Below are 13,653 nucleotides of genomic sequence, written 5' to 3'. Positions count from 1 at the left end.
GGGAATATACATCTGCAATACATAAAGAACAAATCAATCCAAAAAAGAGAAATGACACACTAAAATTAAAGTAAGTAGAGACAATTCATTGGATAAATGCGAAAGACCTTAAGTACTGAAAAAGTTACTCAACTAATATGGGAATTACGGAAATGCAATTTAAAACAGCAAAATGACACCTGGTCACAGTGGCACACAGGTAGGGTACCACTACATGATACTGGTGCCATATGGGAAGTCTGGGTTCAGATCTTGGGCTGACCTGAACATGCTGGGTGTGCTGTGTCCCTGCAACCCAGGCTAGGGGTAGGATCTAGGCATGGCAAGACCCTGTCAAGGGACCCCTTCAACCCCACTGATGAAAGAAATAAAAATAAATTTAAAGATTATATCAGAGTCATCAAATTAGGTAAGGAGCAAGGGCTGATAAACACATGCAGCACCTGACACTTTTATACATTGCTGGTAAGAGTTTAAATTTTAGCACTGTTACACTCACCATGGAGGATATGTATTCCCATGACCTCAAGTGATCTAAACGCTAATGATTCCTGTATCCTTTTCATAAGGTCACATCAGATGTGTATGCTCAACTTCCTTGGATACAGCCTCATATGGATTATTCAGATATTATCTAAACTTCATCATGTTCAAAATTGAATCTATTAACTTTCTCAAATAAAACTTATACCTACATTATTAGTCTTACTACTCAAACTCATAATGTGAACTTCAACTTTCATTTCCTACCTTTTTTCTCTTCATTCTGTTCTCATTAGCCACTAAGTGCTATAGATTCTGCATCTTAAGTGACTCTTGAATCTATTCTGATGGACAACTCACTAGTCCAAGCAATCACTAGTCTATCCATGATCAATGTATCTCACTGGATTAATCCAGTAGTCTCCTAAAGAGACGGAAACTAACTTATACTTTTCCTTTAAAATAGAAATTTTATTTATTTATACCATGGTGGTGTGGAGGAAGTGGGGAGAGAGAGGAATTGGGGAAAGAGGCAGTGAGAGGGAGACATATACACAAACTCCTTTGATAGGGTCTCACTATGCCATGATCCTCCTCCCAGTCAGGCAGGACCATAGGTGTGCATGGGTACACTTGGTGTATCCATGTTGACCTGGGATCCAGATCTAGAACTTCCATTATTGCACCACCACACCTGGGCTCAAAATCATACTTCTTGATATCTATGTGCCAATTATAGTGCCCATATTCTGCTGTGATCATTATACAACATGAATCTAATCATGGCATTCTATTTAAAAGCCTTTAATGGCTCACCACTGTGCTCTGAAAGTGCCAATATTGTTAACTTCAGCTTAATATGATGAACATTTTGGTAATTTAGGTTAATATTGCCTCTGAAGATAATAGGAAAGCCAGACTTGTTTATTATTGTTATTTTTTTTAATTACTTGTCTAAAAACATTGGTGAGCTAAAAAGTCTGAAGAGATCAGAAACCCAAAGAGATGTATCTGCTTTTTAAAAGAACCTTAAAATTGAAGGGGCTCTAAATAAATCCTGAAACTTTGAAAAGTTATGCCCTAGTCAGAAAGAGTGAACTGAATACAGACAAGTACTTTTGTAGTCACAGAAACACAGCCCTAAAGTATCTGATTGGATTAACTTTAGCTATAATAGAGAATCTCCTCTAGACAGCTGTCAAAAAGCAATGAAAGTCCTCTCTGGAAGATGTATCATCTTTAAAAACATGCTAAATGTTTCATATTGATCAACAGTTCTCTGGACCTGTAATTTTATGTCTTCACTTGAAATGTGTGTTGAATGAATGATGAAAAAGAAGATATTTCTAAGTAAACTTACTTTCATCATTGTTATGGCAATATATCGAGCCTCTTTCACTATCATTGGTTCATATGAAACATCCAGCTTTGGTGATGCCAGCCCACCAAAAGTCATGTCAGTATTAGAAGATGCAGCTGGTACTGCAGGACTGCCAGGAATCCTCTGAGCTTTCTTTACTTGATCTTGTTGTAAAGATGTTTTTTTCTGTGAAACAGGTACAGCTTTCACTTCCACCTAAGACAATATTATAAAAACCAAGTACTATTATTACATAATTGTCCTTGATAGATCAAAAAAAAGCAACTTGTAATTATGAACTCACAATTCTATAAATTATATGTTAGCATTGGTCTATCTTGGGCATTCTTTTTAAAGGCTTATTTAACAGAGCCAGAACAGCTTCAAGTTGGGTCTACACTTCAGATGTTGAACACACTGTAAAACCAAGGCCTCATTTTTTGGCATAATTACAGGTATCAAAACATAAAACATAAAACAGAAATAAATGGTACCATTAATAAATGATAAGAAACGACAGAACAATGAACCTATATTTAATTCTTGCAGGGAGTTCAAACATAAATACGTTCTCACAGTCTCGGCATATTTTAAAGCACTAATTTCAATTTCAGCTGTACTATTTTTCTGCAGAAGAAAATGTACTCCAATGATAGAAGTCTTACCAATTAACACATAGCAAAACAAACTGTACACCTGAAGCTTTAAGTTTTTTTGTTTTTGTTTTGTTTTGTTTAGAGGTTTTTGCTATAGGGAGCGTGTGCTCGCCAGACAGACAGAGAGAGACAGAGAGACAGAAAGCGAGAAATCACCCCCCACGGGGGACGGCCATGCCGCAATCCCTTCTCCTCCATTCTCCTCTCGGGATCTTGGGAACGCATGCACAGGCGCCCAATGTGAGTTTTAAGCCACCGGGTCCGGGACGCTAACCGCAGTTGACTACGTGGGAGTCCAGCGACATAGCCATTACGCTAACTGCTGGTCCCGAAGATTTTTTTTTTTTTTTGGAGAGGTATTTTTTTTGTTTTTGTTTTTTGTTTTTTTTGCACAGGGCACGTGCACTAGCCAGAGAGACAGAAAGCGAGAAATCACAGGGTGGAGGGCCATGCCGCAATCCCTTCCCCTCCATTCTCCTCTTGGGATCATGGGCACACACGCATATGCGTCCAGCGTGAGTTTAAGCCACCGGGTCTGGGACTCGAACTGCGGTCAACTACATGGGAGTTCAGCGACATAGCCATTAAGCTAACTGCTGGTCCCAAGCCTAAAGATTTTTTAAAAGAATTATTTTATTTAATTTTATTTCTTTCTTTATTTGACTGGAGAGGGATGGGGGTGGGGGATGAGGGGTGGGAGTGAGAAAGCAAGCTGCCAGGTCGAGGACTTGAACCGTTGTCGGTCATGTGCCATTAACCACCACACCACCTACTGGCCCCAAAAATGTTTCTTTATACTAGTGAAGAAATTATTACTAGACACTCTGTCACTAACATAAGCCATTTGACTTAAGCCATCTAGTTAAACTTGGCAACTCAATTGCTCCTACAATTGGGCCACTTACTCTACTATATAGATGCAAAAAACCAAATTTGCTAAAGCATTTTAAACACTGAAAACACAAATTGCCTTCTTTTTTAAAAAACTATTTTATTCAACTTTATTCATTATTATTTTTTAATTTGACCAGAGAGAAAGATAGAGAGAAAGGGGAAGATAAAATGAGAGAGCAAGCCACCAGATCCAGGACTCGAACTGCAGTCAGCCATGTAGGCGTCCAGTGCACTTAACCACCATGCCATCTGCTGGCCCCACAAACTGCCTTCTTAAAAATATTTTTTCTAAATACTTTCTAGGAAGCAGAACAAAATATTTTGTTTTGTTTGTTTATGCATTGGCACAACAACAAAAAACAAAAAACACTTGACTCCTAGGCAACCACAAATTTACAAACAATTTGAATACCACTTCAGTTCATCACCAGGAATCATCATTCTGAGCTTCACACAACTTCTGTTCTTTTTTTTAAACAATAATTGTTAAAATTTTTATGTAATAACAGTTAATTATTTATAAAATAAAAATTTATTTTAAGCTAATATTTCAGTGAGTTCCAAAATGCTTTTAAAAGCAAAAGTGTTATTGTTTTCTTTGTGTTAACTTAGAAAATGATTGTTCCTTGAAAATCTTATTTAATGCCAAGAGAAATTCCAATGGGAAATAAAAGAAAATTTTTTAAAAATTTAATGAAATACACTTTATAGAGGAAAGAATAGTTATCATTCTATGAAATCTTAATAATCTTAGAGCATTACAATTTGTCATTGGTTTACTGCAGGGTTCCTGGTATTTAGGAAAATGTACCCACAATGTAATTTAATCAAAATAATATAGTTGTTTAGAGAGATGTCAAAACAGTGTCTATAATTTAAAATCAATTACCTTAAGATTTGAATTTTTTTTTTGTTACCTTTTTTTCTTTTTCTTTCTTTCTTTTTTTTTTTGGAGAGGATTTTTGCTATATGATGCGTGCACTCACCAGAAAGACAGAGAGAAACACAGACAGAAAGCGAGAAAGCACCCCCCAGGGGGGATGGCCACACTGCAATCCTTTCTCCTCCATTCTCCTCTTGGGATCTTGGGCACGCTTATTTCATATGTAATATAACTGATGAACAGGCTAAATCAGTAAAGCAGATTAATTTCGTTTTCAGTCGCTATTGGGTCAGCTAGAAAATCATGACACATTTTTACATAGAAAACCAAAAAATGCCATGACTTTCCTGATGACCTGTATTATAATGTGATATTAATAAATTATACATCAGTAGATATACAAATCACTCCTCTCAAATCTTATTTGGAGGAGGTTTCTAGATATGGTTTCTAAACTGGAGACAAATCTGATATGGATTTTGAGTAGGCTGAGTAAGAGGCTTAAGGCAAAAAAAGAGAGCATGGTAGGAAAATCAAATACACAGAGAAAAAAAGAAGGGAAGGTAGGAAAGAGGTAAGGAGGAGAGAGGTGAGAAGGGGAAAAGAGGAAAGATGGATCAGGTGGTTAAAAAGAAGTCTCCATCAGGGAGAGAAATAAAAGGTAAAGCAGAAAAGACTGACTTTGAAATGCAAGATACAAACAACCCAGATATCAAAATGGAGACAAAAAACATAAAGGAAGAAATAGAAGAAAGAAAACACAATCACAGAAATATTATAAGCACACAGTATAAATATCAAAAGGAAGACAAATGTTATGCTAATCCAAATTTTTTTTAAATTTTTTATTTTATTTTATTTTTTTTTTACAAAATATATTTACATTTATAAATTCTTAAATAGTAAACTGTAAACAGAACAGAGTAAAAGCCAATGACTTAACAGGTTCAGGACACTGGGGGGAGGAAGAGAATTATTACCTGGAAAATGGCATTACAATGTACTCACAATATATTTAATCTTGTGGGTTTAAAGACTGTATTTAACAAATCACTATATTCACTCTTGTGAGAAATGCATTTGTGAATATATAATATACAAGTCTTTTAATATATATATTTTTTTTACAATTTTTTACTTCATTTTTTAATACATTCTATCACATTATTTAGCTTACAAAGTGACTATTTCAACAGGTGAACATTTCTCCCTAGCCCAGTTGATAAAACTATACAATATCTTCAACAGATAATATCACATTTCTTTGTCCCAATAATGCTTTGCCTCTCTATTTTTCTTCTAAATGTCCTTCCTCAGACCCTACTCTTTCACACACACTATACCTGGTATTTACATCCATTTACTGTGTTTCTATATTTTTTAGTCAATCAGTTTCAGTCATAGAGTATGGACACTAGGTATATATTAAGTGGGGACATACACTGTCTCTCCTTCATAGCCTGGCTTGCTTCACTCAGCAGTAAATCTTCCATATTCTTCTACTTTCTGTCAAAAGCCAGGGTTTTGTTGTGTTTTATGGTTGAATAGTAACACATAGAGTATATGTGCCACAGGTTTTCTATTCATTCATCTGTTGGGGGGCATTTGGGATGGTTCCATGTCTTAGCAATTGTGAATAATGCCACAATAAACATCAATGTACAAGCACTTTTCTGATTAAGAATTCTTCTGTCCTTTGGATCCCACTTCTTGGTATCTACCCAAAGGACACAAGTCTCTTAATATATTAATGCTCATTGTATTGTGACTAAAATTCTGCCCTTAGGTGAGTCAGCTTTTATACAACTGTCAGAATTACTTTATTCAATTATCTGTATTACAATTTGTGATGCTTTTTGCATTTCATAGAGTAATTCAAAGTGGGCATGAGATTACTTTGGTGGGAGTATGATCTTCCTCAAAAAACAAGACAGAAGAGAAAAAAATCAAAGTATACTGTGTGTGTGTGTTTTAAGCATGTATGTTTATGGAAAGATGGAATTAAAGTATAAATTTACTTTGATGCAAGAAAATTAAAATCTGTATAGTTTTTTCAAATTACTCATTTTCCATGAATTTTTGAAGTCACCTAATATATTAGAAACACTCAGGAGTCTATACTACTTATCGCACATTTGCTTGTTTGGGTCTGGATGCAAATTCCTATTGCAGATCATTGCCAAAAATTTGAAAGGCATTGCTAAACATAGACTTTATTTTAGTAACAGGATAGAATGCTTGGGACCAGCAGGTGGTGTGATGGTTAAGGCAAAGGACACTCCCACATGGCAAACAACCATGGTTTGAGTCTCGGACCTGGTGGCTTGCTTTCTCACGTTTCCTCTCTCTCTCTCTCTCTCTCTCTCTCTCTCTCTCTCTCTCTCTCGTCAAATTAAAATAAATGAATGAATAAGCAAAACTAAATAAAATAATTCTTTAAAAAAAGAATAGAATGCTTTTCTGTACTATTTTATTACTGGTTTTAAGTCATGTGGAAAATGTACTCTTACTGTTTTTTTTTAAGAATTATTTAATTTTATTTATTCATTCATTTATTTTAATTTGATCAAAGAGAGAAAAAGGAAGCGAGAAAACAAGCCACCAGATTCAGGACTCGAACCGTGGTCGGCCATGTGGAGTGTCGAGCACCTTAACTACCATGCCACCTGCTGGTCCTGCTCTTACTGTTTTTATATTGAATCAGATAAGAAGTAACATTGGGATTGTGGTTTTTCATGCTACATAAAAAATAAAATATAAAGTTGCATAGATCAAAAAATATATGAAGCAGTTGAAATAGTGTACTGGAAAGTCATACAGAGGTATATACAATCAGCTCTAAGCTTTAAATAACCAAATCACTTTATAATACACTTTGAAAGAACAGAAAGTTGGGGACTGTCTATACAAATCTCATTCATAATCAGTATTTTAGAATTATAATAGTAGTTTTAAGTGAGATATTTATGAAGGGCTCAATTACATACATTACTATACAGTCTTAAGTATCATTACTAATTAATGTCTCTAATAAATATACAAGGAACTCTATATTTATCAATCCAAATCCATATATTTATATTATATATTTATTTTTTAGAGAGATTTTTGCTATAAGGTATGTGTGCTTGTTGAAGAGACAGAGAGAGACAGAGACAGAAAGCAAGAAATCACCTCCTGGGGGATGACCACGATGCAATCCCTTCTCCTCCATTTTCCTCTCAGGATTTTGGGCATGCTCCCATACGTACTGGCATGAGTTTTAAGTCGCAGGTCTGGGACTTGAACTGTGGTTGACTATGTGGGAGTCCAGCTACTTAACCATTACGCCATCTGCTGGTCCCCAAATCCATATATATCCATATATTTCTAATTTAATAAATATCAATATTACTTTTAAAATGTGGTTTCCATATATCAAATGCAGAATGGACCTGGATCTTTTAAAAAATATACAATATGGGCTGGCACTTTGGCACAGCAGTAGAGTGCAGTGAGCACAGAGGAAGCCCAATCGCACATGATGGACAAAGATGCAAGTCCTGTCCAGGTAGCTTGAAAGACATGCTGGGTGCACATGGACCAGAATCTCGATGGCATGACAATTGGATACAAAAGGATCATGGTGTGACCAGGCCTCATCGGTGAGTGCGTCTATGTCTCTACCAAGCACATGTATACTTTGGCATTATACTCACAAACACACATGCACACAAACCCATACACATAAAATACACAGGCGCCCTCTACAGTAGCATGTACTAGGAGTTATTGTTACTCGGGAGGCCCAGGTTTGATTCCTGGACCACCCTACAAGCCAGGCACCGTGGTATGTGCCTAAAGCCCCAGGCACTTGGGAGGCTGAGGCAAGAAAACTGTGCCATAGTGAGACCCTACTCTAAAAAAAAAAAAAAAAAAAAAAAAAAAAATTCATGTGTGTGTGTGTAATGTCAAATACACACACATACATACATATACATACATACATACAGTTGTTGGGAAAGTCATGTCGTACTTCTACATAGAAAAATATGTCATGACTTTCCTGACAATCTAACCTATAAAATCCAAAATTTTAAAAATGTATTCTTTTATTCAATTACTATGTATAAAGGGTCTAGCACTTGTTTTACAGATACCTTTTAATCCTTTCTTGCAATCACCATAGCACCTAGTAAAATATTAAATAAACAAACATTTAACTTGGAAACTTGGGGGCTAACTAATGCAAACAAGTCATTTAAACAATTTTTTAGTATCCTTCATTACAAGAAGATAAAAAGGGTAGAGTAAATGTACAACGTTAATCACTTGCCATTTCTAAAATTTTATGTTTCCATAGCCAGTGTTCAGATGTCTGCTAATTTAATTCAGATATACTTACCTTCATATTGGGAACATGAACAACATCCCCATACTGGTCTTTTGTTTGAACAGTTATGGTGGTAGGCCAACCACAGCGGATATCATCTTTATTCAGGATCAAAGATGTTTTCTGAGGATCAGCATAAGAATCTGGCTGAAGCCACCTGGTAGTAATGAAAAAAAACAAAATATCCATCAGTATCTTCAATGATTAACATGAAAAAGTCAAATGAATAAAATTTATATTAGACAAAATGCCAAAGAAGTACCTGTAAGTCCAATTCACAACTGTCTTCCTTAGACACTATTAATGGCAAATGGATTTTAAAACACACCACAGGGAGGACCAGCAGATGGCATAATGATTATGCTGCTGGACTCCCACATAGTCGACCATGGTTCGAGTCCCGGACCTGGTGACTTAGAACCCATACCAAGCACTTGTACGTGGTGTACCCAAAATCCCGAGAGGAGAATGGAGGACAAGTGACTGTGTATTGGCCATCCCCCCAAGGAGTGATTTCTCGCTTTCTGTCTCTCTGTCTTTCTGGCAAGTACACGCTCACTATAGCAAAAATCTCTGTAAACAAAACAAAGACACACTACAGTAAAGTTTTCAATGTTTACATAAAATATAGAAACAATTTTAAAATCAGGAAACTTAGATGTTTAACTATGGCTAATTTAAAATAACCAAGAAAGCAAATTTAGTTTGCATATAATTTGAAGTCCTGAGTATACTCAATCTACTGAGGAAAGCCTGGGAGGGTGCAACTTCTCTATACAAGTGAGATGGTTCAAGGTATACTGTTTATTTTTCTTCACACAATTTCTCCGCTATCTTCACCACCTTCTCGTCTTTGTAAAATGTGTCATTTTTCTATAGTTTGTGACATCCATTTCTGCATTCACTCAAAGATCTGGAATCAAGGCAACCTTTGAAATAAGTAAACAGTAATTCTGCCTGCATAACATATAAACTTCCTCTAGGACAGTGGTGAGGCTGACTTAAAAGATTTGCTTTTCTTCTCCTACCACCAGTTTGGTTTTTAAAAACTGAAGTAATCTCTGAAATATAAAATTGAAACCAGAAATAAACTGGATTTTTATTTTTTTACTATGAAAATCACACAAGTATATTCTTTCCATTCTAAAAAACAACAAAGAGTAAGAAAATAATTAACAACTAATCATAGATTTTACAATATCAGCTACTATTTTATACTTCAGCAAGTTCAAAATACATATCAGATTTTAAGTAGCATTTTTATATCTTAATGACTCCCATTTCATTTTGTTTCAGAAATGAAGCCCCAAAAGAAAGTAACTGTAGTATTCAAATTACATTACCTTGCAAGTCTTCCACCACTTGACCCTGGAACACAAGCAATAAAATCATCCAGAAAGGATTGTTCATTGCTTTGGATTTGAAGTGGTAAGTTTCCTTCAAGTGCCTCTAATATAGTTGGTGAATGAGAAAGAGCTAAACCCTTTCCGAGAATACCAGAATGCGTTTTGCACACCTGTTAAAAGAAAATATTTTTTGTATTTTAAAACACAAAACTTTTTGTGATTCTTTGTTTTTAACATGCATACTTCTAAGCCATGCTTTCCTGAGACAAATAATTTTCTTCCTATGCTCCAGCCCATAATGTAGAAAACTTCTAGCATGGAAAAATATGGGCAATACTTCCAGTGTTTTAAAATCAGTGCAGCAGAAACTTGACTTAGATGCACAAGGTGTACCTCTTCCTTTTCTAGCCCTCTATGTGTTATGTCCCTATTTGTCAGGGCCAGAGCTCCCTTCTGTAGGCAACTGGAGGGCACAGGATCAAAGGAGTTCTGTCTAACTCCAGAGTTAATACCCACCACCCAGGGTTCACATGGGTCTCTCCCATTAAAAGGCGCAGTTATGAGTTATCTGTCTCTATGACAAACTATGGATAAAATATTCAAAGCATGAACACTATGTTTAAGAAAATATGGCTAATTCTTAAAATTAATGACCAAGTTTATCTTCACAATGTTTGGACAGTACCTGCAATGCAGCCTCCTCAAGAATTTCTAGATCTTCCTCTAATTCATTACCTGTTATGCAAATAAAAAGTTTTATCAAAAACTATTATTATGTAGTTTAACTTTCTAGTCTTTTACATTCATTATACATTTTTTTAAATAATTCTGCTATTCTAGATTGAAAAGATGTATCAGTCCCAGAGGTGTATAGGCCTCTTAGGTATTATTTATTTTTAGTTGTGAAACTTCACATTTCTTGTTGTTGTTTTATTTTTTCCTCCTTAGATTTGCCAGAAGGTACATGTGCTCATCAGAGAGAAAGAGAGAGAGAGAGAGAGAGAGAGAAAGTGAGAACGCACCCCCATAGGGAATAGTCATGCTTCAATCCCTTCTCCATCTCTCCCTCCGTTTTAGATTTTATGTATGCATGCACATACGCAGTGTGTTTCTCAAGCCTCTGGGTCTGGGACTCGAACCCAGACTGTGCTGCTAGTCATGTGGGATCCAGCTGCCTTAACTACCATGCCACCAGCTGGCCTGCCCAAGGGATTATATTTCTAAATGTAAAATATTTTCAGTGTAAATAGAACCTAAAATTCTTAAACCAATACTCAAAAAGAATCCACTGGGGTATTTACAAAAGATCCACCACACCTAAAGATATTCAGGTGAACAATTTCTTATATACTGATTTAGAAACACTGTCTTCAGATCCTCAGCATATGTGTATGTGTGTATGTTCATATTTTATCCATATAAAAGATAATGTAAACAAAAATGGGCTTATCTTCTGCAATTTGCTTTTCACTTGACATAATTTTAACATCTTGTCAGGTTATATGGGCCTTTTTTTTTTTTTTAATAGTTACATAGACTCCAATCACATGAATGTGCCTTTACTTAACTAATTTCCAACTGACAGACATCCTGGTTGCCTCTAGGTTTTACACGAACACTGCTATAGTAATTCATGTATCTACCATCGATCTATCTATGTATACATGTGTGTGTATATATTTCATATTTTGTATGTTTAAAAATTGCTATATAAAAAGTATATATGCGTGTATGTGTGTGTGTGTATATATATATACATATATATATTCTTAGTATACATATATACACACACACACATATATATGTACATATACATATATGGAGAGAGAGAGAGAGAGAATCATTTATATACAGTGAGCTAAACAAATTCTATTTGAAAGATGAAATTCAAAGTAAATGATAGGGCCAGCAGGTGGAGTGGTGATTAAGGCGCTGTATACCCAAATGTTCAATCATGGTTTGAGTCCTGGACCCAGGCTCTTGAAAATCACTCTGAGCACATGTGCATACATGCCCAAAAGCCCAAGAGGAGAATGGAAGAGTAGGGATTACAGTGATCTTCTCTCAAGGGGCCAAGGTGAGGGGCCGTGATTTTTCACTTTCCTTCTCTCTATTTTTCTCTGCCAAGGGCATGCACCCTATGGCAAAAATAACTAACTAACTAAATAAATAAATAAATAAATAAATAAATAAACAACGACAACAACAACAAAAAAACATGAATGATAAAATCAAATTAGCCAAACTTTTAACAACTAGGATTTGTAGTCTGACAGTTTCTAAGTAGTTTTCTGTGTCAAGCCAGAGGCAAATTTTAGTGAATTTGTTTTTGGGAAATTTTCGTGTTGTTTATGCTATTAGAATTTCTTTTGCCCGTGATGGGTTTCGGGGCATCACGGAGGTTCCCTTTCCAGGATTTCAGGGATACTGTCATGTTTTAATGCTTATCTGCATGTTGTCAGGAGAGGATAAAATCCTTGAAAGACCGCTAAATCTCATCTCAAGTATTTTAACTCCAATTTTTTTAAAAAAAACCTAAATTTGAAATTCCAGTGCCAGTTTCTTGGTCTTTGTCTAGAGTGCTTTGGAATTAAGTGTCCGCCATGGTGAGGTAAACCTAGCCTCTTAGGATCTATTCTAATATCTGTGTGAGTGTTTCTGGTCTTTCTGTGTCTTCCTGATATCTACTCTATTTTCCTTCAATTACTTCTACCATTGATGAATTCTTTAATGTCTGCCATCCATCAAAATGAACACCACTTTTTTTTCATACCTGTTATGCTCCTTACCATGTAGGTAGGGTCTACACCTAACCTCAGAATACCAGGTTCCATAATATCTTTGTCATCCCTACTGGATGTTTAGTATTTAAAAAGCACTGGAGGAAAATTCATGGCAAATTTTAAAGATGGGTTAAAAAAGATCATTTAAAATAATTCTGAGTATTTCCATTTACATTTAAGATCTGTTTTGTTAGTCACTGCTTTGCATAAATTACTTATAAAACTATTATTTGCCAGGCACTTTTTCCTAGTAAATATCACTCATTCAGCTCAATTGAGTCTAATGTGTGTTTAAGAATCCAAATTAAGAACAGTCGTGCTGGGCCAGCCAGTGATGTGGAGGTTAAAGTGGTTAGATCTCATATGGGCAATTGTATGGTTCAAGTCAATTTAAGTATAGGGTAAGAAACTTTTAAGAGACCATTAATAATCTTGCAAGGTATATTGTAAGTTTTCCTATTTTATGTACAAAATGCCACTCAAGGTAACTATCAAACAAAAATGACAAAGTATGCCAGAAAATCTAGCACTGGAAAAGATAACAAATAATAAAAAAATTGACAGCCAAGGAAGTAGAAATAATAAAACAGGGACCAGCAATTGGCGTATGGCTTCGTCGCTGGATTCTCATGTTTGTCGCTGGATTCTCATGTAGTAGGCTACGGTTTGAGTCCTGGACCCGGCGGCCTAAACTCATGCCGGGCATGTATGCATGCGTGCCCAAGATCCCGAGAGGAGAATGGAGGAGAAGGGATTGTGGCATGGCCATCCCCCCTGGGGGGTGATTTCTCGCTTTCTGTCTCTCTGTCTCTCTCTGTCTTTCTGGTGAATGCATGCATCCTATAGCAAAAAAACGCTAAAAAAAAAAAAAGAGAA

At 35.8% G+C, this 13,653-nt stretch overlaps 1 protein-coding gene across 1 annotated transcript in view; it reads right to left on the bottom strand.

The window, feature by feature from the left end:
* Positions 1–13,653, bottom strand: part of MYCBP2 (MYC binding protein 2) — a gene marked incomplete at its 5' end in the record, with an annotated part of 292,519 nt that overhangs the window by 109,846 nt on the left and 169,020 nt on the right. The window contains 4 exon segments of the mRNA XM_027769695.1: positions 1,844–2,059; positions 8,661–8,805; positions 9,992–10,164; positions 10,680–10,729. Of these exon segments, the coding sequence (XP_027625496.1) occupies positions 1,844–2,059; positions 8,661–8,805; positions 9,992–10,164; positions 10,680–10,729 (584 nt within the window).

Source organism: Tupaia chinensis, unplaced genomic scaffold, assembly GCF_000334495.1.
Source record: "Tupaia chinensis unplaced genomic scaffold, TupChi_1.0 Scaffold000013_1, whole genome shotgun sequence".
NCBI lineage: Eukaryota > Metazoa > Chordata > Mammalia > Scandentia > Tupaiidae > Tupaia > Tupaia belangeri.
Note: the sequence above shows the minus strand (reverse complement) of the source record. Positions and strands in the feature narration are given on the sequence as shown.